The 27,234-nt window shown below is 42.2% G+C and overlaps 3 protein-coding genes across 3 annotated transcripts in view; all 3 read right to left on the bottom strand.

Annotated features, from left to right (window-relative positions):
- Positions 1 to 9,409, bottom strand: part of LOC309483030 (kinesin-like protein KIF2A) — a 32,772-nt gene extending 23,363 nt beyond the window's left edge. Inside the window, exons 1-5 of the mRNA XM_082148669.1 lie at positions 9,323 to 9,409; positions 9,051 to 9,114; positions 8,874 to 8,965; positions 8,559 to 8,701; positions 8,217 to 8,421 (exon numbers count right to left, since the gene is read on the bottom strand). Of these exons, the coding sequence (XP_082004795.1) occupies positions 8,217 to 8,421; positions 8,559 to 8,701; positions 8,874 to 8,965; positions 9,051 to 9,114; positions 9,323 to 9,370 (552 nt within the window). The 5' untranslated portion in view covers positions 9,371 to 9,409. The remainder of the gene's footprint in view (positions 1 to 8,216; positions 8,422 to 8,558; positions 8,702 to 8,873; positions 8,966 to 9,050; positions 9,115 to 9,322) is intronic.
- LOC309482981 (kinesin-like protein KIF2A) overlaps positions 1 to 20,279 on the bottom strand; it is a 61,933-nt gene extending 41,654 nt beyond the window's left edge. Inside the window, exons 1-4 of the mRNA XM_082148596.1 lie at positions 20,155 to 20,279; positions 19,720 to 19,799; positions 19,349 to 19,456; positions 19,205 to 19,259 (exon numbers count right to left, since the gene is read on the bottom strand). Coding sequence (XP_082004722.1) covers positions 19,205 to 19,259; positions 19,349 to 19,357 — 64 coding nt within the window. The 5' untranslated portion in view covers positions 19,358 to 19,456; positions 19,720 to 19,799; positions 20,155 to 20,279. The remainder of the gene's footprint in view (positions 1 to 19,204; positions 19,260 to 19,348; positions 19,457 to 19,719; positions 19,800 to 20,154) is intronic.
- Positions 20,280 to 20,488: 209 nt separating this feature from the next.
- LOC309482410 (uncharacterized protein) lies at positions 20,489 to 26,857 on the bottom strand (the record flags this gene model as incomplete). The annotated part of the gene is made up of 3 exons (XM_082147756.1): positions 25,911 to 26,857; positions 21,698 to 21,784; positions 20,489 to 21,258 (listed from the first exon to the last, which is right to left on the bottom strand). The coding sequence occupies exons 1-3, from the start codon at positions 26,107 to 26,109 to the stop codon at positions 20,489 to 20,491; spliced, it is 1,056 nt and encodes a 351-aa protein (XP_082003882.1). The 5' UTR covers positions 26,110 to 26,857.
- Between the last annotated feature and the right edge of the window lie 377 nt (positions 26,858 to 27,234).

The following is a 27,234-nucleotide window of genomic DNA, read 5'->3' as shown; positions in this document are numbered from 1 at the left end:
GATCACTCCGGCGTCAAGCCAAATAATGGTAAATCATAATTTCTCCATCATTATTTTAAACAGTATTATCTTGATTTCCACTCAAAATAAGGCTTGTTTTTACAGAATATTAAAATGATTTCCCCCATTATAAAATTATTTTCTCGACCAGCGCTGACATTTTTAAAATAAAACAATGACTCTAGCAACAGACACTTTACTGACAATAAGTAACTTTTCAACTACATGTCAACTTGCTACCCTGTAGCTCTCCTTCAGTCGATCCTTCAAATTCCTTACATAACTTGAGTGAGACTGGTATGACTTTTCAGCAGGTAATCCAAAGGCCAGATCGACTGGTAGCCGGGGTTGCCTCCCGAACATTAACTTGTATGGTGAAATCCCAGTTGAGTCATTACGAGTACAGTTGTATGCATGGACCAATGGTTTTACAAAACTTTTCCAGCAGGTCTTTCCTTTATCATCCAGGGTGCCCAACATCTGAAGCAGAGTCCTGTTGAAACGCTCCACAGGGTTTCCACGAGGGTGATATGGTGTCGTTCTCACTTTACGTATTCCTGCTATGGTGCACAGCTCCTTAATGAGTTTTGACTCAAAGTCAGGCCCTTGATCACTGTGGAGTTTCTCTGGGAATCCATAATGGACTAGGAAGTCATCCCACAGGCATTTGGCCACAGTTTCAGCTTTCTGGTTTCTGGTGGGTATTGCTACAGCATATCTGGTGAAATGATCGGTGATCACTAGAATATCTTTTGTACCACTTCGATCAGGTTCAAGTGACAGAAAGTCCATGCAGACTAACTCAAGAGGTCTGCTTGTCACTATATTCACCAGGGGTGCAGCTCGCTCAGGAGGAGTCTTCCGCCTCACATAGCGCTCACAGGTCTTTATTTTTGCTTCCACAGTGGTCGCCATCCTTGGCCAGTAGAATCGGGATCTAGCGAGGTCCAGGGTTCTCTCTATCCCTAGATGACCCATGTCGTTGTGTAAGCTCGTTAGCACCATCTCTCGGAGATTCACTGGTAACGCCAACTGATATAGCACACTTCCTCTGTCCTGCCTCCTTCTAAACAACATTTCGTTCTTGAATTCGAATCTGCTCCACTCTCTTAGCCATAAGGATACTTCCACAGGTTCTACTTTTCCAACTGGTTTCTTACCAGACTCAAGATACTTGATAACAACTTTGAGTTCTGGATCATCTCTTTGGTGTTCTTTTAGCTCCTCTTCAGACATTTGGGGGAGAACTGGAAGACCATGAGCGGCCTCTTGCTGGAACTCTTGAGGTATTGCACCAACGCAGAGAGACAGCGACTCAAACACAGTAGGTTGGAAGTACGACATGTCAGGATCAGTAACACTTTGATACACTTGGTGTCTTTCGCAGAGAGCTTTCACCGCTGCTGGCAGAATTGTTGGTTGGTCAGATTCTGCTAAATGGTGAAGGGTGAATTGCTTGATTCTTTCACACTCTTTTTGAGAGACAAAGTCATCCAGAGGTCTGTCATGTGGACGTCTTGAGAGTCCATCTGCATCTTGGTTTAACTTTCCTGCACGATATTGAATCTTGAAGTTGAACGTCGACAGGCTGGACAGCCACCTATAGCTTGTCGCTTCAAGCTTAGCAGATGTCAGAATGTAGGTGAGTGGGTTGCTGTCCGTTATTACAGTGAACTCTCCTCCATACAGATAATCACTGAATTTGGTCGTAACTGCCCACTTGAGCGCGAGGAACTCTAGTTTGTGTGCTGGATATCTCGTTTCACTCTTGGTTAAGCCCCTGCTGGCGAAGGCGATTACTCTCATTCGTCCTTCTTGCTCTTGATAAAGGGTGGCTCCAAGTCCAGTGGTGCTCGCATCCGTAGTCAGGACATAGGGAAGGCTGGGATCTGCAAATCCGAGGACTGGAGCTGAGGTCAACTTCTCCATGATAGTGTTGAAGGCACTTTGGCATTCCTGAGTCCATCGTTCTCCAAATTGCTCTTTAGGATCTCGGTACTGTGTTCTCTCCTTTGGACTTCGTTTCTGGTTTTTCTGCAGAGGGGGGTAACCAACAGTAAGGTCGTTGAGAGGTCTTGTTATCTTAGAAAAGTCTTGGACGAACCTTCTGTAGTATCCAGCGAATCCGAGAAAAGACTTGAGCTCTTTAAGGTTTCCAGGCCTTGGCCAGGTCTTGAGGGCTTCAATTTTGGATGGATCTGTTTCGACACCATTCTTTGACACTATGTGGCCCAGATATCGGACTGACGTTTGGAAGAACTTGCACTTTTTAGGAGAAAGCTTCAGTCCGTAATCTCTCAGCCGTTCTAGAACTTGAAGGAGTCTGGCTTCGTGTTCTTCAAGAGTCTTAGAAAAGACTATAAGGTCGTCAATAAAGACCAATACTTCTCTTCTATTAAGATTCCCCATGCACCGTTCCATGAGCCGTTGGAATGTGCTTGGTGCATTTGTGATCCCTTGGGGCATTCGGTTGAACTCCCAGAATCCCAATGGGCATACGAACGCTGTTTTCTGTTTGTCAGCCTCTTCCGTCTCAATTTGGTAGAAACCAGATTTTAAGTCAAGAACTGAAAACCACTTGGATCCAGTTAGAACAGAAAAGGCTTCCTCCAGATTTGGCAGAGCATATGCATCCTTTATGGTTTGGGAATTCAACTTTCTGAAGTCAATACACAAGCGCACATCATTGTTTTTCTTCCTTACAACTACTATGGGGGAAGCGAATGGGGATTCAGATTGTCTTATGACACCGGCATCGAGGAGCTCTTTGAGATGTCTTCTTACTGCATCCACATCTTGCGGGTGGATAGGCCTAGCACGCCGCTTGAAGGGTGTGTTGTCATTAAGATTGATACGGTGTTTCACCTTATCAGTGTGGCCGTAATCTAACTCTTGCAGTGCAAAAACATCTGGCATGGAGTTCACTAGATCCGTTATCCGCTCCTTCCATTCACATGACAAGGGAGAGTCACCGAAGTCAGGAACAATGACTTGTGAAGGATTCGCTGCTTTGCACTCTGGGATACTCATGGGCTGTTTTCCTTCAATCACATTCTGGATGGCATGTATTTCAGCCAGTACTGTTCTTGGAGGGATTATTAAATCAGTCTGTGTTTCGTTCTTCAGCACTACTGGTATCTGGACATTGCGCTTTGGCGGTAAGGAGTGCAGACTATTAGCCACTAGCAGTCCGCCAGGCAAAAAGGATGAGGTTGATGGTTCCACTGCCACCCAAGTCTCCGACAGCAGCCCAATGATGTTGACACAGCCGTCGAGGACTACAGTGCTTCCAGCTGTTATTACTTCAGGCGTATCTCCCTTCACTTTTACTTGGCCCAAGACACTTGTACTCGCTCGTTGTCGTCTTGCTTCAAGGACTCTTATTACAGCTCGATACCCATGGTAATACGACTTAACTTGGGGCATGGTCGCTTGTGCATGATCAGCATACAGGACGTCCAACGTGTTGGTGCCAATGAGGATTTGGGGTGCATGAGTCAGGTCTGGAACCACTAGGGCCAATGTTGGAACTTCAGCTTCAACTCCTAGGAATTCTTGAGGAAACTTGAGTCAATTCAACATATCCTAGATAGGGAACGGCCTGTCCATTTGCTCCTTCAACTTCTAACAGGTGGTTCAACGGTTGCATGGAATGCTGTGATAGGTGACTTTTGTAGAAAGACAGAGGAATTGTTGTAACCTGTGATCCTGTGTCTAACAGGCAGTTCACTTCTTTCCCTTCGACTTTAATTTGTGCAGTGCATTTCATTCCTACCAGTCCTGCTGGTAACTTCAAGGAGCTTCTGCTGTCTGCCTGCTTGTCAAACACTCGTTGATGCTTAGGGCATTGTTAATTTTTCTCAGTCCCCGTCAGCCCTGCGACAGAGACTGACTTTAATTTAAAGGCACTGCTTGGTGGTTCCATTTTGGAGGTCCCACTCAGCTTGTCTTTCTCTCAATTTACGTCTTTTCTCTTCAACTTTAGATGGATTCGGGGGATTTTCACAGCTGACTGCTAAGTGACCGTCTTCTCCACAGCGAAAGCAATACCATGGACGGGGCCGGTTGGTGCTCGCTCCTGCATAGTTTGGCCTCCCATTACCATCTCCGTCGACTTTTCTGACACTGGATCTACTCTGGTCTCTCAGATAAGGGGATCTCTCAGATCGGTTTCTCTGTGCATCTGAGGTAGCGACTTGGATTTTCAGCTCCGCTATCTGTCCTTTCAACTCCTGAAGTTCACTTACTTGAGCTCGTTCTTTCACTTCCTGATTAGCAGCTGTTCTGATGGCTGCAACCTGGCTTTGGAGAGCAGCAATCTCCTTCTTTAGAGCACCGACTTCAAGCGTTTCAGGGCATTGCTCTTTACTCTTCTGTTTAGAGATTTTCTGATTGGGAGTGGTGAGGGCCGAAGAATCAGTAGTGTCCTCCAATGCACCACAAGAATAAGCAGACTGTTGGTGTGCTACTGTTCGCAGTTTAAGGGGAGCAGATGGGTGCTTGTAGATACCCAAATGCTTTCTCATTCTCTCTTCCTTTGATATTTGCTTATCTTCCGCTGTACGGATGAGAATGGCTAATTCAGCAAAAGGAGGTGGGTCTGCTTTTCTCTTTTCGAGCTGCAAATCAGCTATCAGGGCATTGTCCCAGCAGCCACGGCAGAACTGCCTCAACAGACAACGGTCTCGTTCACTCTCTTCAACTCCGTTCCGTCTGATGGCAGCACTCAGAATTACATGCAATCTGTGGAGGTAGGCGGATGACCTTTCGCCAGGATTCTGCAGGGTGCTTATGAACTTGGCTAATAATTCGTCTCCGTCCTCCACCGACCCATAGACGGACTCCAGCAGCCTAAGACACTCTGACGATGGAGCGTTCGGGTTCACATGCTTAATCATGTCCGAAGCAGGCGGTAACAAGCTGTCAAGAATTTTGCGTGTCTTGTATGATTCAGGAAGGGATGGATCATTCAACAGGTGATCTACACTTGCCCGCCAGGTGTCGAAATCCGGCTCGTTGCTTGGACGAGGGCTCCTTCCAGAGAAAGCTTTCAGGCGAAATGAAGCATTGTGGGGGGACACTGGATCGCTCGTCCTCACAACGTGTTCCATTACTACCCTCTGGATGCCTGGGGGGTGCACAGCAGTCATGGGAAATTTCAAAGATATCGTCTCAGCAGAGCTGACATCAGGGTCGTTTGAACAGTGAGGCAGCGCAGTGTCTATGCTTTCCTTGACTGGGTTTTTGGATTCTGTTCTCAGCACAGACGGTGACTGACACCCTTCTGACCGCTGGGGAGTGCTGGTCGCACATGTCGGGAGATTTGACTCTAAAGGGCGATGCTCTAGCCCAGGCTCTGCTCTAGGTGACTCATCAGCTCTCACTCTTGTCAACTTCCGTTCAAGTATATGTTGTAGGGATTCTCCACTGGCACTGGCTATTGCTTGCAATTTCTTCAAGCACTCTGTGGCGCTACAGGAGGTGGGGGTGTAAACACTACCCAGTGTGCGCACATAAAACACAGTGTCTGGATCAGTGGGACTTACTATATTCAGCGGCAGATGGGGCTCGAGGTCGCACATGGCAGAATTGTGCGAGAACTCAACTACTGCATTCCGATGAAACTCAGAGTATGGGTCGTCAATTAGCAAGTTGCATTGTATAGAGCCGAACCTCAAAAGGTATGCCTCTAGGACTTGATCCAATTCAGTCAGCGTTAAGCCACTGACAATTACTGCATTTTGCACATTAACGTTCTCTCGCTCCACAACATCCATTTCTGTCAGGTTCTCTGCACGTGCTTGTCTCAATGACTATTCACCTCAGTCGCTGCTGCGCCCTGTCTCCTGGCTGGCTCGCAAAATTGTAGCGTGGGCGCGTCACACGGGTAAGTATTTCACTATGGGCCAAAGGATCAGAAGATAGGTGCGACTACTGGAGAGAGGAAGGCAGCACAGTGGTGGTGAATTATCAACAGAGTCTTTTTTATGATTCAACTGAGGGTTTATATTAAAGTAAAATGATCTTTTTTCTTTTTGTTGTTTGAAATATGCAAATCACAATGTAATCAACTAATTAGCAATGGACAATAAGTGACAATATTTGTTCTCCACACTCTTTTGTAAGTACTTGAATGAGCAACCTTAACAGCTCGACTCAATGTAAATCAGATTATTCCCTTTGTACAATAAAGTAAAATAAAAATAAAACAATTGGAAAAATGCAATACTTCAAGGAAACAGTAAGCAATATTCTCAAACAAAATAATGCATTCACTTGAATACTCAGAATTCGTATAAACAGTCAATTTGATTCAATGTACAGAATGAATTCTCAATTTCACTTTTCAAATTCAAATAAACACTTTTTCCCTCAAAACTGTAGTATTCTTTTCAGGTTGTGAATCAAATGCTCAAGATTCAATTGGTGGAATCGACTCAGACGAACAGAATCAATTGACTCTGTCTCTGAAAATGTTGGTTTTCAGTTCAAAGTTAAATGTCTTTAGTTGAAGATTCGGAGGAAAAAAAAGAAAGAAAAAACAGTTCGCAATGAGTCCAGGCCCTTTTTGTCCAAGAGCAACGAAACAAAAGGAAAGGAATTCTCCTACCAGATCTGATGAGCACAGTTCAACAAGTGAATCGAATCCGTGGGTGGCTCGCCGTGTTTATACGCTTATTGCGTCTCGTGTGTCCGATATGGAACAGGAAAACTTCTGATGGTGAATCACAATCTCTCACAAAAAACCCAGCCTTGTAAAAACACAAGGCAGAACCAATAATTAATACTCAATTCAGTCTCATAAACAATTCACATGTACAGTAAAGCACAAATTAACTCAATATTTCAACTTATTAAACACGTTGACAGTTAAACATGAATCTGCGTCATATTTTATTGACCCGCTAGCTTTTCACATTTGACTAACGTTAGCTTTAGCCCGCGTGCAGACTAGCTGGCTAGATCGTTATGCACGCACATACTAATATCAAGTTGATTTCAACCTCATATTCATGGATTTCATCCGGTCCCTTTCCACAGGTGTATACGCTGATTTCACGCAGCCGCCATTTTGAAATCGAAAGTGAGGCTCCGGTGGGAAGAACCCCGGAAGTAAAGATAAACAACAATGCCTTGGATGACCAACCTGAAGCTGCTGCCGCGATTTACACTATTGGATGTTAATATCCAATATAGGATGTATATAGTTCATTCCTGCTTCGTTTTTTACATTCTGAATTATATATAAAAAAAATATTTTATTTATAAATGAATTTCACTGTATATAGTCTAAAGTACGAAAGAAATGTTTGTACATTTTTAGAATTGACAAAACATCATTAAACACAACAATACGCCATCACATTCACGACTCTCCTGTGATTAAAGGCGACACTTCCGGTTTTCTTCCCACCGGAGCCTCGCTTTCGATTTCAAAATAACGGCTGCGTGAAATCAGCGTATTAATCAAGCACAATGCAGTGTGCATTCATAATCTAGGTGCTTGGTTTTATACACCTGTGGAAAGGGACCTGATGAAACCCATGAATAAGTTCGCTGAAAAATCTGCAACATTTTTTCTTGTATATTATCAAGTTTATATTTGAAATAGGACTCACCAAGGCAAGAAAATAGTCTATATTCAAGCAAGGAAGTTAATACGCAGCACTTTAAAGTTGCGTTGGTCTGCATCAGTCACTATTTCTTTGACTCGTCCTCTTCTCGCTCCGATGACAGCTTATCAACGTTTCATTCAAATATTCAACTTTATTTTATCTGGTCTCTTTTCACTCTGACTCTTTAGCTTAAATGCGGGAAACTTCTGGAGATTACTCCGCACAGCTGCGTTCTCTGACATGCTTTTTCTCATCTGCCGCTCACATTCAAAGAGGGACTTGCGCAACCGGATGCGCTGCTGCCATTGGCTCACAGAAGTGTCAGTCACTGCAGCGCAATGTGTGATTGGGTGATTCTCTTTTCAGTCTAGAACAGTCTTTTTCTCTTTTTTTTTCAGCTGTTCTCTTTCGATTAACTCCCAGTAAGGTACTTATTTGTTTACTAGTAGCCTGGGTTACAATAGCTCTGATACATTCCTAATATTTGGGACATGCAAGATCACAATGATTAAATTAAATTCAAAATGGCACCTCTTGACCAAAAGGTTGCCAACCCATGCTCTAGAGTTTGCTCTGGTGTGGTATTTTTAAGGCGTTAACCTTTAGAGTCAAAAGACTTTTGTTGATTTCGCCTCCCTCCTTCTGAGTCTGCTTATTAGCGGTGCACGTGTCCGCTGCACGCTCGTTACCCGCCAGATCAATGAATGAGAATTTGCCATGCAACTTGCCCTTGCTTCGTAGTATGATGTCAAAGATGGCGTGGCTCCGGGACGAGTGCTCATTTACTGCGTTCTGACCTATAGCCCTGAAATGGAAAATAGGAAGGAAATTCAGGACCAATTACACACCAAAGATCATGAATCGTATTTTGGAAACGATTTAGAGATATTCATATTTTAGAATTCAGTGTACATGTTAATTGCTTTACCCAGCGAGTATTACCTGCAGCTGTTTCCCATTCCAATGAGTTTGAGGATGTCCTCAGTGCATTTGACCTCACGTTCCTGAAGCCCAACAACGTGCGTCTGCTTCTTTCTATCGTCTAGCACACACAGCTTAGCCTTCTGATTCAACAGATCAAATACCTAAGAAGACAAAGACTTTAAGCTAATTGTCCTTTTTAAAAAAATAGGCTTTAGTTCACATCACAGCCATGAGTCATCAGTTTTCTGCTATCTATCTAGCAAATGCATACAATTCCTAAAATTGTACACATTTTCAATTAACGGAAAGCGAATGTAACTCAGAGCCACTTGCCTTGTCATTGTAAATTTCAGAGAACGCTGCGTAAACCTGAAGATCCAGCTTCTTATATTCTGGTTTCTTCAGCATGAGAAAGACATCTTCAGCTGTGTGCACGACACAAATATAAATGAGTTGTTTGAATGAAATTACAAGATAAATAAATTACAGAACCAAATAAACATCAATTACCAGCTAATGCATAGATTCCTTTAGAGCAATCCTGGTTCTTTCCTGAAAAATCTCCAGCCATGGTCTAAAACAAAAAGCAATTGATGAGCTTTGTGTCCAATTATTCTAATATATATATATATATATATATATATATATATATATATATATATATATATATATATATATATATATATATAAATGAGCAGTACAGGTATTTGTGGTATTTTTTATAGCAACTATCCAAACAGGATTTTTTAAAATCTCAATTATATTAAATAAACACTTCTTACATGAGTTTTTCCACTTCCTGTTTGGCCATAAGCAAAGCATGTGGCCATTCCTCCTTCAAATATGGTTTCCACAAGAGGTTTTACAGTAGACCTTTGGAGAGAGCAGATAGAAGTTATTTTCCTCTGACAATGATCAATTATATTGAGAAATATTCTTGTTTAATGAGCAATAAATGATCCTGTACCTGTAATTTCATTTGTTGCACTGTCATCAAAGGCATGATCGAAGCGGAATGTATGGTTCTTTACGAACGGAGTCCGGTCCACCTTCTGTTTTGGTTCATGAACCATGTGTCACATGCCTGTCCTGTCTCGTGTAGCACATGTGGTGTTTGTGTTCCTGTCACTGTTTTGACCCCACCCTCTTTGTTATCTCATTATTGGTTTCATTTGCCCCACCTGTTGTTCCTCATCACCTGCCTGATTTGTCCCTTTTATAAGTTCCTTTGTGTTTGCAGTCTGTGTCGGATCGTTGTCTTGTACACGTCTCCTGTTCCCCCGTGACCCTGTTTGGTATGTTCATTTTTGAAGTTGTGGTTGTTTTGTATTTAGTTATGTTTTCCCCCTCGTGGGTTTTGTTTTGTGTTTAGTGTTTCTTTTTGTAATAAATATCGTTTTTTTCCCTTTGCATTTTGAGTCCTCACCTAGTTTCTTTAGATTTACGTGACATAACGATCCGACCATGTCGAGGACTCCGCAAGGGGTTTCACGTCACCCACCAGCCCCCTCTGTTGCGTGCCCCCAATACGAACGTATTATTCGTTTTCAGGCACTTAGTTCCCTCCGCCAGCAAGGGGCTGATTTGAGGAAATTCGCGGCCGAATTCCTTAGAGCGGCGGAGGGCCTACAACTGAACGAGGGGCCTCTTAAGGACCTTTTCTTTTATGCACTCGATGAGCCCATGGACTGGTTACTTAGGAGGGCGTATGAAAGAAGTACCTTTGAGGCAATGGTGGAGGGTCTCGCTCGCTTGCAGGAGCGAGAGGCCAGGAAGAGGGTCCCGAGTCCAGTGGTCCCAGTTCCGGTGGTCCCAGTTCCAGTGGTCCCAGTTCCAGTGGCCCCAGTTCCAGTGGTCTCGAAACGGAGGAGGAAGAGGAAGACTCCCTCCGTGACTGTTCCGGTGGCCTCAGTTCCGGTGGTCCCAGTTCCGGTGGTCCCAGTTCCGGTGGTCCCAGTTCCGGTGGTCCCAGTTCCGGTGGTCCCTGTTCCGGTGGTCCCTGTTCCAGTGATCCTGCTCGCACTGCCTGCACCACCTCAGCGATCCGTCACGCTGCCCAGCCCAGAGAATGCATCGCCGCTGCCCAGCCCGGAGAATGCATCGCCGCTGCCCAGCCCGGAGAATGCATCGCCGCTGCCCAGCCCGGAGAATGCATCGCCGCTGCCCAGCCCAGAGAATGCATCGCCGCTGCCCAGCCCAGAGAATGCATCGCCGCTGCCCAGCCCAGAGAATGCATCGCCGCTGCCCAGCCCAGAGAATGCATCGCCGCTGCCCAGCCCAGAGCTCCATCCGCCATTAATTCCGTCCAGACCTGAACCTGCACTTCACCATCGAAGACGGCGGAGGAGGAAGACCTCCGGCCTCCCCAATGACCCGGAGGCCGTCCCCGAGCAGCCCGCCATCGTCCCAGAGGCCGTCCCCGAGCTGCTCGTCCTGCCGGTCCCGCCCACGCTGCTAGCCCTGCCGGCTCCGCCCACGCCTGCCGAGCCTGTGTCTTCGGACAAGATGGCCGCCGCCGAGCCTGTTCACGTCACGTCTGCCGAGCCTGTGTCTTCGGACAAGATGGCCGCCGCCGAGCCTGTTCACGTCACGCCTGCCGAGCCTGTGTCTTCGGACAAGAAGGCCGCCACCGAGCCTGTTCACGTCACGTCTGCCGAGCCTGTGTCCCCTGACAAGATGGCCGCCGTCGAGCCTGTGTCTGTTCCTGAGTCGGTGGTGTCTGTTCCTGAGCCCTCAATGACCGCGACACTGGCCATTATGGCCACAGCCATGTGGTGTGTGTGGGCTACGCACACACTTGGGCCGGTGGTGTCTGTTCCTGGTCCGCTGATATCTGTTCCTGAACCAGTGGTGTCTGAGCCGGTGGTGTCTGAGCCGGTGGTGTCTGAGCCGGTGGTGTCTGAGCCGGTGGTGTCTGAGCCGGTGGTGTCTGAGCCGGTGGTGTCTGAGCCGGTGGTGTCTGAGCCGGTGGTGTCTGTTCCTGAGCCGGTGGTGTCTGTTCCTGAGCCGGTGGTGTCTGTTCCTGAGCCGGTGGTGCCAGTTCCAGTGCCTCAGCCGGTGGTATCTGTTCCTGAACCGGTGGTGTCTGAGCCGGTGGTATCTGTTCCTGAGCCGGTGGTGCCAGTTCCAGTTCCAGTGCCTGAGCCGGTGGTGCCAGTTCCAGTGCCTCAGCCGGTGGTATCTGTTCCTGAACCGGTGGTGTCTGAGCCGGTGGTATCTGTTCCTGAGCCGGTGGTGCCAGTTCCAGTTCCAGTGCCTGAGCCGGTGGTGCCAGTTCCAGTGCCTCAGCCGGTGGTATCTGTTCCTGAACCGGTGGTGTCTGAGCCGGCCGCCCGAGGGAAGGTCTCCGCCCTGGCCGCCCGAGGGAAGGTCTCCGCCCTGGCCGCCCGAGGGAAGGTCTCCGCCCTGGCCGCCCGAGGGAGGGTCTCCGCCCTGGCCGCCCGAGGGAGGGTCTCCGCCCTGGCCGCCCGAGGGAGGGTCTCCGCCCTGGCCGCCCGAGGGAGGGTCTCCGCCCTGGCCGCCCGAGGGAGGGTCTCCGCCCTGGCCGCCCGAGGGAGGGTCTCCGCCCTGGCCGCCCGAGGGAGGGTCTCCGCCCTGGCCGCCCGAGGGAGGGTCTCCGCCCTGGCCGCCCGAGGGAGAGTCTGCTCCGCCCTGGCCGCCCGATGGACTCTCTGCTCCGCCCTGGCCTCCCGAACTGTCCATTTTCCCTGCCCCACCCTGGTCTGTCTTTCCTGTTCCCCCTGTCCCACCCTGGTCTGTCTTTCCTGTTCCTCCTGTCCCGCCCTGGTCTGTCCCTCCCGTCCCGCCCTGGTCTGTCCCTCCCGTCCCGCCCTGGTCTGTCCCTCCCGTCCCGCCCTGGTCTGTCCCTCCCGTCCCGCCCTGGTCTGTCCCTCCCGTCCCGCCCTGGTCTGTCCCTCCCGTCCCGCCCTGGTCTGTCCCTCCCGTCCCGCCCTGGTCTGTCCCTCCCGTCCCGCCCTGGTCTGTCCCTCCCGTCCCGCCCTGGTCTGTCCCTCCCGTCCCGCCCTGGTCTGTCCCTCCCGTCCCGCCCTGGTCTGTCCCTCCCGTCCCTAGTGGAGCGTCTGGTAGCCGCTCCTTAAGGAGGGGGTAATGTCACATGCCTGTCCTGTCTCGTGTAGCACATGTGGTGTTTGTGTTCCTGTCACTGTTTTGACCCCACCCTCTTTGTTATCTCATTATTGGTTTCATTTGCCCCACCTGTTGTTCCTCATCACCTGCCTGATTTGTCCCTTTTATAAGTTCCTTTGTGTTTGCAGTCTGTGTCGGATCGTTGTCTTGTACACGTCTCCTGTTCCCCCGTGACCCTGTTTGGTATGTTCATTTTTGAAGTTGTGGTTGTTTTGTATTTAGTTATGTTTTCCCCCTCGTGGGTTTTGTTTTGTGTTTAGTGTTTCTTTTTGTAATAAATATCGTTTTTTTCCCTTTGCATTTTGAGTCCTCACCTAGTTTCTTTAGATTTACGTGACACCATGACAACATCTTTACTTGGAATAGTGATCACATCTATGTCCTTTACTTTCAACTCTACAACACAAATGAGAAATAAATGACAAAATACATAAGTCAATACATTTTTTTAAAAAGGTATATCTTATTTTTTAAAAATTAAAGTACACCAATTGTCCTATCAGAGGCCTTACCTTTGCCATTGAAGGGTCGTTTCCTAACACTAACAGATATTCGGTGATCTTCAATCTGTCGAAACATGAATTACGTTTTACTCCTCAAAGTAGAAAAGACAAACAAACGAATAAACCCAAGACTGACTTATAAAATATTGCAGGTTATCTTTTTTTCTTATTAATAGATTTTTATAATAATATGAAACATTGTAATTTTGTTTTCAGGATTACTGTTATTATCATCATCATCATCATTAAAATGTGAATCTCAAATACAGCTTGTCCGGGTAGTATTCCACCCCAAACTCAAATAGAGAAAATTTGAGGAATAATCATCATAATAAAAATAAAACAATGAATAATAAATTAAATAACAATTACCATCATAAAGAAAATATAGAAAAATATAAGATGGTAAGATTTGTTTTGTTTTTTAAATAAAATTTCATATAAGCTCAAAAAAAAAGTTTTTAATTAAATATTACCCAGATATTTCTTTATTAATACCTACCAAATCTGTCGTGGTTAGTGGTTGACAGCCCAAACTTGCTCTTAAGTCTGTGATCATCTTTCGTTTTTCACAGTTTGGAACCGTTGTATCATTCTCCTTCAAAACAAAAGCACATACACAATAGGAACACCATCAGGTGAAATAATCTATAAGTCAACCTGAGAAACACATTACAATTAGAAGCTTAGAAACAAGGCAGAGATATAATGACAGAAAGATAAGAAGTCTCACCTGTGCTCGCTTCTTTTTCAGTTTCTGTTGCTGCAATTTTCCCACTTCCTTCACACAGTTCAACTTCCTCCTTGCTGTTAGAGAGCACAATTCCATATTAACAAAGTCTACAATCGCTTCCTCTAACCCGCCCCCTCCCACTGTATCTCCCTCTAAAAAAAAAGTATGTATTTGTGTAGACAGAGTGGCTATAGAGGCAAGCCAGAGCCTCTGGCACATGTTAGCGCCAACAGCCCTCTCCATCTTAAAAAAGCTCTATTCTATGAGCAAGCCTTTTCCAAAGTCATTTATCTATGCACTCTTGATTAGGGTGACCACCATCAAACAAACCAAATGTGGGACGATTATAAGTTTGTGTGGGACAATGTGGGACATGCTACCAACACTAAAACAAAACCTGAAACTGTTATAATGTCTATCTAACTTAATAAAAACATTTGTATTCTGCCTTAGTTACTTTCAGCTGATAAAAGTTCTTTGTTCTTTAGTTCCTTCCAGAAAACACCATTACATGACAATGTAACATAACATGTCTTTATTTTACATGTCATTTAAATTCAACATCACTGAGCCCAAAGGCAGCAGGCATCATGCAGATAACTATTTTTGAAACTGTTCTGACCAATCCAACTAAAATCCAACAAAATAAACAACGAACAAATAAATTATAAAACAACATGAAATTAGGTCATTGACAGTCTTATAGCCTATATTAATAATATATTAAACCAAAAACTCATCTTTTTTTAGAAAGGATGTGAATTAAAACAACCACAGCAGACGACAAGTTGATCAATTCTGTTAAATGGTATGGTTTAATTGACCGAATTATCCATTTGTTTTCTGACAGGGAACACATGGAACGAATCACCGGTCCACATTTTGATTGACAGCCGTCACAACCACAACCTACTAGTGACCGTGTTTACTCCTTTCTTTTCAACCATTGGATAGGATTTAATAAACGGCTGTTGTATCTGTACTTCTGACGAAGTGCTGTTAAATATCTGAAAAACTACGCCGCAAAAATAATAAATAAAATGCTTTTTTTAAAAGGACAAAGGCAAAAGAACGCATGCAAGTTTTCCTAAATATTAAAAACCAATAGACTGATGAAAATGCGGGACATTTTCTCAATATGCGACGTGCGGGACAAGGGGTGAAAATGCTGAGCGGTACAACGCAAAGCGGGACGGGACGGGTGGTCACCCTACTCTTGATAGTCCACAACATATCTGAAATGACTGCTATTACTTGCAAATAATAGTATCAGTAGAACATGGAATAAAAGATTAGGCCACATAACAGTCATTAATATTCATTCAGACTCTAATTTCATCTAAATAATAACATAATAATTCAGCAATTACAGTGTGCAATTTGAACAATGACTCATATTGCAACACTAAACTATGGGTAGGAATTTTTAGATTGACTTTCGGAGAGTTATGATCTAATTCCAAAATTATTGTCTAAGCATCTCAATTTTCTATCAACAGCATGGGGCATACATAAACTAAAATATGACTGAAATAACCTGACAATAGACACTGCATGGATCAGATCAATTCAGAATTGTTTAAGAGAGAATCACAACAACACATCTGTGAATCAATAAACAAGCAAATCAGTCAAGAAAGCTTGTAGTTCTGGCCAACGGAAGTGCAGTATCGTGCGGCACACAGAAAACAGGTTGACCATTTTGATTCCAGATTAATTCGGCAGACAGACACTTGTAACGGTCACAGACGTTCACTAACATTCAGAGGGACGGCTGGGGTGTCCAAACCACACCCCACAAGATTTGAGCCAAGATACAAACAGTAGGTTAGGTTTACTGCAAAATAAAGACTCCAAAAGGATGCTTTGTCTTTATGCATGACATGCATCCTCTGCAGGAGGCCTCAGTTTGGCTTTCAGAGTTTTCCTATGGGGAAAAGGGGGTTGACATGAACAGACTGAAAAGCACTGAGGAGTGTCATTTACCGCCCAGGCTTTGGGTCTGGCTCTGTGTGGATTGAGAGGGTTGTTGTGCAGGTGGAGGGGGTGCTGATTCTGGCTGCTGCTGCTGCTGGGCCGGCCGTGCCCGGGTCGAGACAACTTCACAACAGAACACATAAGAGTCAGCAAATCACAGTCAGACTATGTCTGAAAACTTACCAGGAGCACTCAAACATGCCTATAATGCGCACAAATGGCACTCAGGTAGACAGCTTTCCAAATTTTGAAACACAGCCCAGACAGCATAGTATGGTAGTATGCTGAGACAAGTAATTTAATCTGAATAAAAGTTGACATTTTGATTACAAATTATGATATGAGGTCAAAGTTGTTGATAACGATAACGGCACAGAGAACACAAAAACAATGACAGCCAATCAGAATCCATCCTACTTTAAAGAGCTTGAGCATTTAAAGCAGCAGACGACAAAACTGAGCGTGCACTTTTATAATAAACAGAACATTATCGTTTGCTGGTGTGGACACTAATATTGTTATCGTTATCTTTACAGTTATTGTTCTTGATGTGAACGGGCCTTTATACTATGTAAATATTGATTTACATTACTAGGTAAAAAAAATCACAGTTTATAAAAAATACATTTCCTCATAGCGTCCAGTTTATTTTCCTTTATTACAATCTTTTCACCCTATTCCACTCAAGAAGAGTCTGCCTTTGTCTCAGTTCAGTCGCATCCGCCGGATCTGTAGTGCTGATAGTGATTTCCAAGCCCAGTCAGCAGATTTAGAAAAACGTTTTCAACAGAGACAATACAAACAGGAATGGATTACCCAAGCACGTAATCGTTTTGAAAATATATCGCAAACTGATTGCCTCAGTAACACTAGATCCAGAACTTCTGAGTCTAGAGTTAATTGTATTGTCCAATACTCACCTCTTGGCAGAGATTTTGAATCCATCATTAAAAAACATTGGCACATCATTGACTCCGATCCAGCACTTAAATGCTTCACTACATCACCCCGCATTGTGTACAAGAGAGCACCTAACCTCAAAAACATGTTGGTGAGAGCCCATCTTCCATCATTGACTCCACCACATTTTTTGCAGTCTATCCCCGTTGGGAATTACAGATGTGGCAACTGCTCTCAATGTAATTTCACACATAAAACTACTAAATTTAATCACCCACGCACTGGAAAACTCTATGACATCAAAGGTGTGATTACCTGTAACACAAAGAATGTCATCTATTTACTTAAATGCCCGTGTGGCTTGGCCTATGTTGGTAAAACGACTAGGCCATTGAAAACAAGAATCTCAGAACACAGATCAAATATTCGTAATCATGACATCAAAAGCCCAGTAGCGGTGCATTTTTCACAAGCCCTTCATAATGTTTCCTCTCTCAGATATTGTGGTATTGAACTTGTGAAACAGCCCTCCCGTGGAGGAGATGTAAACTGTCTGTTACTCAAAAGAGAAGCATTTTGGATCTATACCCTGGACACTTTAGCTCCAAAAGGGTTGAATGAAGACTTTGACCTGAGGCCGTTTTTATAATTTCTGTAAATAACTCCCATAACTTTGTAAGGATTGTAAATGTTGTGTTATCGCTTTGCTGATTTGATATATGTTCCATGTAGCACACCTTTGTGGTTTCCCTTATGTACTGATATTTTTGCTCATCTATCATTACTGCCTACAGTGGTGGAGACATATTTTCAAAAAAAATCTTCTAGATTATGTTTCAAGCACTACAGGTCTTCGTTTAGCCACTTAATATATTAAGGTGATTTTTTTATGTATTTCTAATGTATTTCTACTGTATTTCTAATATATTTTCGGTATGCGTCTAATATATTTTCGGTATGCGTCTAATATATTTCTAATAGTTTTCTTCCTAAAGATATTTTTGTATTACAAATGTTGCTACATTTTGCCTGTTCTTTAATGTGCTTTTTAATGTGTTTTTTATTTGTTTTTTATTTGGTTTCCTGATGTAATTGCATTTTCACTTGATTGGTCATGTGAGTAATCATGGATGTGTGTGATCATGTGATCATGTATGGCTGTATATATGGAGGTGTGTCTCCCCACTTGTTTTCATGTCTGATGAAGGGCTTGGGCCCGAAACGTTGCACGTGGTGAGCAACCATTAAAATTGCTAAGGAGCATTTTCTGGTGTGCGGACTCATTGTTTATATTTTCCTTTATTAGCCTATGCAATCATTAAATGCGTTTTAATGGATTCAATGCATTTTGAACTTATTTTTTTGTTGGATCTGGCAAGTTTGATTTTCTTATCCAGAATGTGTCTAGATGAAGTCCCGGCTGGTGTAGCTCTATTTAATGACTTATTACTCTGATGTATCAAATATTACTTAACAAAAAACAAATGCAAACTTTATTTATTTAGATTTTTTTAAGTATTTTGTCTAAAGGTTCAAAGAATAATTATAGGACTGAATATTAGAATTCTGTTATACTGTCAAGATTAAGTGCTTGTGGAGTGTGCAGTCTTTGAAAACTACACAGCCTCAGACTGAGCACACTGAGCTTGACACATGCATGTCACCCCTTCATTTTGAAGCACCCAGAATGCTTCAAAATGATAATATGCACACTACATATTTATTTAATTAAATCATAGTCTTTAGCAGATTAATCGCACATGGGCATACTGCAATTCAGAAATTATTCTGATTTATTGTGCAGCCTTAAGGCCAATTTATACTTCTGCGTCGGGTTCGCGTAGAAGGTACGGCGTAGCATACGCATTGACGTGTACCATACGTCGTACCCTTCGCCGTACCCTGACGCGCACCTCCTCAAAAATGTAACTACGCGTCGCGGCGACGCGGACCGCAAGATCTGTGATTGGTCGGCTGGATAGCATCGTGTTTCCTCCTACGCATTTCCGGAATGATCTTCTGCACTCTGCACCGCCCGCCCGCCATTTTTAAATTCCGAAGATCAGTGAAGAGCCATGGAAACAGACCAAGTGACCGAGAGATTGCTTGAAGAAGTGCGGAAATACAGCCATCTGTATGACTCCTTCAGTCGCCATTGCTCGTAGAAACCTAAACTCAAAACAGCCGCGAGGAATGTAAACACAGTGGAACTGGAACATTAAAACCCACCCGCGCCAACTAGCGTTTCGGCGGTGTAACTGCAGAGCAACACAGACATTCGCAGAAGTATAAATGCTCACGACGGCGTCGCCTACGTGCGTACCCTACGACGTACACTACGGCGTACACTCGACGCAGAAGTATAAATTGGCCTTTAATCATGAGTCATATAAGAGCAAATATACCTCTTTTGTCTCTGCATGGGATTTCACTTGTTCCCGGTGTTATAGTTCCATGTTTCTGCACACAAACAAAAGCGTACAAAAAGGTTCAAAAGATGCGAACAATTAGAGTGCAAACTCAACTTTTAACTGTGATCTTGTACAAACCTTAGGCATTTTGCTGGGTGTAGGAGGCGGTGGTGTAACAGGGCTCAAGGAAATCTCTTCCTCTGCAGCTAATTCTGGATTTAGTGAGAATATGCACTCCAAATCAATCTGTTACCAAAAAAAAGTGAAAATTACAATAAAAAAAACTTCCATCCAAAACAGGGTTATTGTAGTTAACTAAAACTGAAACTAAAACCCAAAAAACACATTTTTGAAATACATTTTTTAACTAAAATGGAAAATATAAAAACTGATTCAAAATAGTAATAAAAACTATAATAGCATCTCTAAACTAAAATAACACTGCTCATACCAAAGCATACAGAATGTCCTAATATAAACAGCAGAGAGGCTACTAGACTTAACGTTACCTCTTCTTTTTCTAACCATCGCACAGAAACACTATGGTCCTCTTCATCCAAACATTCCACATTGGCCTTGTGTATTTGCCCTGTAAGAAATTCAAAAGCTCTAAGTGAGAAAGAGTATTTGGTTTTCGCTTATAACTTCACGAGGCATGCACAGATCGTAGAAAAACGAATCTCACGATTACAAAGAGCTAAGTTACAATTATTACAACATTACAACATCTCATGAAACATTCAAAATCGTTGAAAATGGCACTTCATTTTTTTACAGCATTTAATTACAATTAAAATGAGCCCAAAATGAACTTTATCTATTGCTTTTATGACAAGATATTCTTCATGGTGAAACAATATAAAAAATGCCCATGAGGGGGCGTCAAAAAACCTCAACAAAAATGCCTTAGTTTTTTGTTCATAATTACCCAAATATGAACTCACCATCGCTGCGTTTTATGTTCACATAAGTCCCCACGACGATCTTGCCGAAGGTAGGTGCCGTGTCTAATTTATTGGACGATGAGAATAGTAAAATAAACGGGCTAACAGTATAACTGTAATAAAAATCCCCGTAAAAAAACGGTAATATTCCGGCAGCTGGGGTGCCAGAAAAAAACTGTAAAATTACAGAAAATAACCAACACGTAAAATTACAGTAATTTTCCTTTATTTAAATCCCCGTAAAAAAACGGTAATATTCCGGCAGCTGGGGTGCCAGAAAAGAAACGTAAAATGACAGAAAATACCCCACACGTAAATTTACAGTTATTTTTCTTTATTCAAAATACAGTTTTTGGCTGTAATTTTTATCAATGTCCATTCCTGTGAGCTCTTTAAAATGAGTCTTCATGCCAACTGTCTCAAATAAATATGGCCATTCATGCATCAAATCAGAGGTCTCAATACCACTGATGATGTCTTTTCTTTGGGTAAAGAAGGTGGCCCTCATCATGTTCTCAATACATTTTGTGTCAGGGCACCTTTCTTCGTACATTTTCTTCAATTCCTCCTGTACACGTTTCTGGGAATCAGGTGTTTCATTAGGTGGTAGCCGCACCAGTTGCCAGTTTAAACACCCATAGGTGTCTAGTCTTTTCTTTCTACATGGAGTATCTTCACCTTCACTGTTGCTAACAGCTTGTCTCTTTAAAGAGAGTGATGTGTTTCCTCTTGTCACATTATCCAATCTGCTGATCATCTGTTTGATTAAGGAATCATACCCACTGCCTACAATTTCACCTTCAATGACATCTCTGAATGCCCCAGGATATGCCTTGGCCATCTTTCTTGCAATCTCACTGATGTGTTTCTTCCCGGGTGTTGGACATATTGTTAATATTTCACTCACTATCAGTCGTATAATTTCAAGTCTCTCACTTTTTGTTGGTCGCGTCCCTGTTTCCAGTTTTCCGATGATCTCAGATGGCATCTTCTTCCAAGAAATTTCAAAACTATAATGCCAGCTGTTGTCAGGCAGTTGAGGTGTGAAACCCACACTTGAACTAGATGTTGACACTGAGTTTGAAGTTACTGAGCTGTAGGCACCTAAAGAGATGCAGAAGAACACAAAGAACATTTAGGCTATTATGAAATAATGCTACATGCACTGTAAAGCCATCTATTTTTCCACAAAATCTAAAATTTGGGGTGTGGGTTAGGTAATTTTTCAATCCCTCAAAGAAACAGATGATGCACTAGGAGATGCCAGAGCTGGAAGAGCCTCACATATTTATATCCGGTTTTATAATATATTATGGTCTTTCAATAAATTATGGCTTGTACAACAGTGTGTGAACATTATTTAAAGTTGGGTATATCATTGAAAAAAACAAGCAAATTCAGGTGTGATGAATGAAATGTTCACCCTACGATTCTTTACGTGAAAAATGTGACAAAATTCATAACATTTTCTTGAAATACTAGAAGTAGATCTAAAATAGAACTAAATGTCCAATTAAAGGCATTCAGTACACCATGTACTCACCAGAAAGGGACATTTCATCAGGACTGTCACAGGCTTTATTTGAGGACAGTCGGTTGCTGGAAGGGCTTTCAGACACATCACTTTGACCTTAATAAAGGACATAATCATAGACTCGTGTTGTGTAATATATAATTTTGCTTTGTTTTCCCCCAAAAAATATACAATTTATTTTTCTCTCTAAAAAGACGGAAAGTGATGTTGTTGCATATATTGTTGCTTCATAAAATTGAGGTTAAACCACTGGAACCTCATGGATTACTTTAACCCTCTGGGGTCTGGGCTGTTTTTGGGGCCCTTGAGATGTTCTGACATGCCCTGACATTTGTGCTTTTTTCAGTTGCATATAAACATATTAATGGCAAAGGTGTAAATTCACTCTATATAGCACAAACAGGGCTACCATAATATGTGAGCCACGTGTATGTACATGTTTATATATGTAATAATGTTTATGCGTGGTTATTGAAAAAACAAAAATTTCTGAAATAAGGCCACAAAACACATAGTAAATATGTGTCAATAAGACTTTTGACTAATGGATGTCCTCGCCTAGAGTTTTTTCTTCAAAATTATGTGAAAATAGTCTTGCTTTATCGTTCACATAAAACCATACATTGATTTAAATTGATGTAAAACAGGTTTTGCTTGGAAAGCCAATATGCGAGGGGGGCGTGAACGAGGAGTGGTTTACACCTTAGAATACAATGTCCCACCCACTCTGCATAATGATGAGCCATTCACTCAGGTGTGACACTGACTGAGCCACAATGCAAGGACAAAAGATATATTTAGAAGAAGACTTATATTGACCATTTAAGATTTTGCTTACATCTATCTTGTAAATATGTTTTGCTATTTTATTAAAAAGGTTACAATTACAACAATAATTACAATTTCAACAATATTTCAAGTGTACTATTTCTTTGTAAAAAAAAATGATTATAGGCCTACATTTTATCTATGTATTCATTAGTTTGAATATAGTCAACATTGGAACAGCTAACATCTTAGTTGATGACTTTATTTTTGACAAAAATAGATATAGAAATTGCTAAACAAAAGCTTATTTGACGTGGCAGTATATTCTACAGTAAAAACTGTACCCAAATCTAGTCAACAAGATGTTGTCTTTCATATTTCGCCTGACTGTAACGTTGTTTTCATGAAATATTAGGGCATATTGTTAATTTGCAGTTTAATACGTTGCTTATACAAATAGCCTACATTTTATTTCAACATATTTCAGTCGAATTTTCCTTTCCTCAGTATAGCAATACAGTTTGCTAAAACATCATCATTCATTCACACACGCAATTTAAATTTAACTTCTGGCAAAGATGAAGTTGACGATAGGCTATTGACTCGCGATCTTCGCAGTAGGCTAGTGAACACACCAGAGAAATGCACATTTATTAGGCTACATAGTTTTTTGTTTTGGATGGTTTTGTTTAGAACCAGCATTTTTTAGACATGTGAGGCGAGTAGGCTACGGTCTGGTTAATGATGATCTCCAGATCAAGCACCTTATGTTGTGATTGCTAGCCTATATTTACTTTATATTTACTTTAAATCAGGCGCGTCGTTAGACATGGGCATCCGGGGCTTCAGCCCCGGATGTTTTTTTTATAGCCCCGGATGATCTCAAAAAATTTAATTTATTGATAATTATTATTAGGCAAAGTGGCAAGCAGCACGAGTCCACGAGCCGCGAGAGCAGGGCGTGGACAGTAGCGCGAGTGTTAATGAGTCACCTGAGTTCAAGTTCAAGCACCGGTTTCAAGTTTCTCACGGATGAACTTCGGGGGCGCGCGCGCCGCACCGGTTTCAAAAAAATAACGCAGTCACCACCGCCGCACAGTCTTCAGTCACACCAGATGTTGTCAGGCTATATGTCAGTAAAACTCAGAAAAACGAACTTACTTACGTCGTGCCAGCCGTTTGCTCGCGGCTCAATCACGCGCAAATGCGGCGCGCCCTGTCTCCAAGTAATAAACTAGCATGTAACGTCGTGTTCTGTCGTCAATTAAGTATTGAAATAACCAAAAGGGAGATTAAAGCTGCGTCAAAACTCTATGTCGGGGCTTTTGTATTCCTTTGTAGGCTACATACATGTTACACATTTTGGCGTAGCCCTACTCAATTTTCATTATTAATATTCTAACATTTTATCAATATTGCAAAGTCATCAAAACTGACTAAATATTTTGTGACCAAAAATGTGAAAAATAGGCCTACATCTTGCCTAAATGATCGTTCATGACATTCTTTTAACTATAAGCAACCCAATTTGTCTAGATCTGTATTATTTCCTTTGTATAATGTGCATAAATATTGCTGCGCAGTCGTGTGATTTAGTCTGCTTGATTAACATTATTACAATGTATTCCTATTTAACTCTGATATGTAGCCTATATAATAAGGTCCTCGAATGTGTTCGAATAATTCACCAGCATCAGCCTTTTCACAGTTTGTATCACTCCGCTTGTCTGTGTTTGCACAACTTGCATCATTAGGCCAGTAATGGTGACAAGTGACTGTCTTTATGAGTGAACAATTGAAATTTAATTGAACTGATTTAATAGTGCCAAAAACATTGATTAACTCAAGAAAGAAACAAGTTGCTGAAACCAATCTTTAATGCTAAAAAGTTTACATCTATGCAAAATAATCCTTGAAAGATTTCTCATTTAAGGCCATTCCTGTTTGGAATATGTGATTGTGTATTGTCAACAATAAGCAGAAACATTTTGCATTTCCATTTTATAGTGTGGATCATTCATTTTAAGAATCTGTTATCTGCTTGACAAATAATTTATGCTACTGCCCACTGACATGCTTTTAAAGCTATTGTTATCAAAAAATGTTGGCCGTCAAACACCTTAAAATGCACATATGTAGGTCTGAGAAATCAAAATTTTCTCGGGCGAGCATGCACCCGAACCCCCCTAACTACCTCACATTTGAATGTGTGTGTCTGTGTGGTAATATGGGCTGGTGTGGCTACAGTGCCAGGACTGAATTTTTTAACCAGTCTGCCTGCAGGCCTAAAATATACATTATTCTCTGTATCGAATCATGTTATCTTGTTACCCACCCCCAGCCCCTGATGTTTCGGGCTCAGCCCCTGATGTTTTTAAAACCTAGAAACGCCCCTGCTTTAAATCCAGGAAATTTGTTAATGAAAAAATTATTAAAATTAAGATACAATTGATACAAAACGAAATTCGTTTTAAAGAAAGGATTTGTAGTTTCTGTTTTGAGGTCTCTGTGAAAGTTTGAAAAATCTTTTAGTGCGCTTTCAGAGCGCTCGCGTCCATAATGGAGAACTGTCACGTAATATTGTTTTTTCCTCATAAATGCGAACACGAAAAATAAAAGACAAAAGACTTTTAAGTAAAACTTACTCCGAAATTGTGTCCTCGGCGGAATTCGCTCTTCAAAATGCTGCCGTTCGTAGTCTGAGTTACAATCTTCCTCTGAGGAAGCATTCTTCCTCGCTGTCCAGAATCATCTGAAGGGCGTCTTTACTGGAGAAGCGTGCCATACTCAAAACGCGATGAACTATCAGTAAGTCTGATGAAGAAACTGTGTTTTTATGGCATTGATCGGGGGGCGTATGCGATGCATACTAGATCACCTAAACTATTTACCATTTGAATAGCGCCGGGGGCGGGGCGGCCTCAACTCATTATAGAGATAATGAGGCAGAAGGAAAAACGGTACCTCTCCTTGCTTTCAAACGGATTACATGAGTTGAAAACATTTGTTTTTTATATAAATTACTTCATTTAAAAGAAGAGATTTCAAGCTTCATAAAGACATATCTCACGTGTCTGTGTGAGAAGTATTCGGTGAGTTATTGTTCATTTTCGGACGCGTTTCAGAATGGACTACACTGACAGAGAGAAGGCAGAACTCGCTTCGTGTTTATTTTTCTTTATTTGGCGAAAAGCTCAACACTTTGTTTTTATTATGAGTATACACAAAAATAATACATATTTAACAGAATCGATTGATGTACGAAACTCCTATGAAAAATCTAAGTCAACAGAGTATTTATGAGTTTATTTTACACTGATAAAAAAAAAGCGAGCTGGTATCGCCGGCAATACCGTCGACCTCAGGGGGTTAATGATGTCTTTACTACTATAAAACACAACTTCGCAGGACTGATTGCTTAAATATTACATTATATACAAGTTCAAACACATACTTGTGGATTTGAAGCATGACAGGAGTCTCCTTGCTTCCACTGGCTTGAGGATGGGAAGAAGGTCACTCTCCTGGACATACTTCATGTCCTCGCGCTCCTGGACTCCTAACTTCCCCAGCGCCTCAAGCAAAGGCTCAAACTGGCTCATTTTTGGAAGAGCTGATTTAATAAAAGAGGCAAGAGCACTCCCTCCATCCATGACACTACAGAGAGACAAGAAAGACAACTAGTCCAAATGCGTTTTCCAAAAGCATCGTAAGCCTAAGTTAATCATATAACCGTTGCCACTAATGCTATCTATGATGAACTTAGGCTTGTGATGCTTTTGGGAAACGCAACACAGGTTTCTCAGATCACTGTTCTTTACCCATTTAAATAATATGAAAGTAGTAAAAGCTGCTTAACACTTGACCATATAGTCACCTAAAATGGATCAAATATCACATACCATTCAGTTTAACATTTCCTCTTAGGGACCACCATTGCTCATACGAAGGTGTGTTTAGTGTATGTTCACTTTTGCCATTGTATTGGGATGGAGTCAAAAGGTACGAATTTTGAACTGTCTCAATAGCTCATTGTATATAACAGTCTTGATTTGTTCAAAAATTTAAAATGGAGTACTATTTCTCTAGAAGATTTGGTATAGCAGGGGTGTTCCTGGAAATCTACCTACATGCAAAGTTCAGCTCCAACTCTGCTCAAACACAACTGAAGCGGCTAATTAAAGGGTTAGTTCACCCAAAAATGTAACTTCTGTCATTAATTATTCACCCTCATGTTGTTCCAACCCCATAAGACTTTCGTTCATCTTCGGAACACAAATTAAAATATTTTGTATTAAATCTGAGAGCTTTCTCATTCCTCCATAGGCTTCTATGTTATTGAAACTTGCAAGCCCAGAAAGTTAGTAAAGACAATGTTTTAAATAGTCCAAGTGACTACAGTGGCTCAACCATAAGTTTATCAAGCTATGAGAATACTTTTGTGCGCAAAAAGTATTCTCATAGCTTGATAAACTTATCTGGACTTATCTTAAACTTATCTGGACTCTCAGATTTAATAAAAAATATCTTAACTTCTAAAGTCTAAAGTCTTACGGGGTTGGAATAACATGAGGGTGAGAAATTGGAGAACTTGATTACAAACAGTTTGTGTTTGAACTGAACCCAGCAGGTAGGTAGATCTCCAGGAACAGGAATGGACACCTTTGCATTCATATAGTGCTAGGCAACGATTTATCACAACCAAAATAAATGTTTGAGTTTACATAATATATGCGTGTGTACTGTGTATAATTATTTTGTATATATATAAAAACACA

Source organism: Leuciscus leuciscus (assembly GCF_965113295.1).
Source record: "Leuciscus leuciscus genome assembly, chromosome: 19".
Lineage (NCBI taxonomy): Eukaryota > Metazoa > Chordata > Actinopteri > Cypriniformes > Leuciscidae > Leuciscus > Leuciscus leuciscus.
The sequence above is the reverse complement of the archived record's forward strand: the minus strand, read 5'-3'. Positions and strand labels throughout refer to the sequence as shown.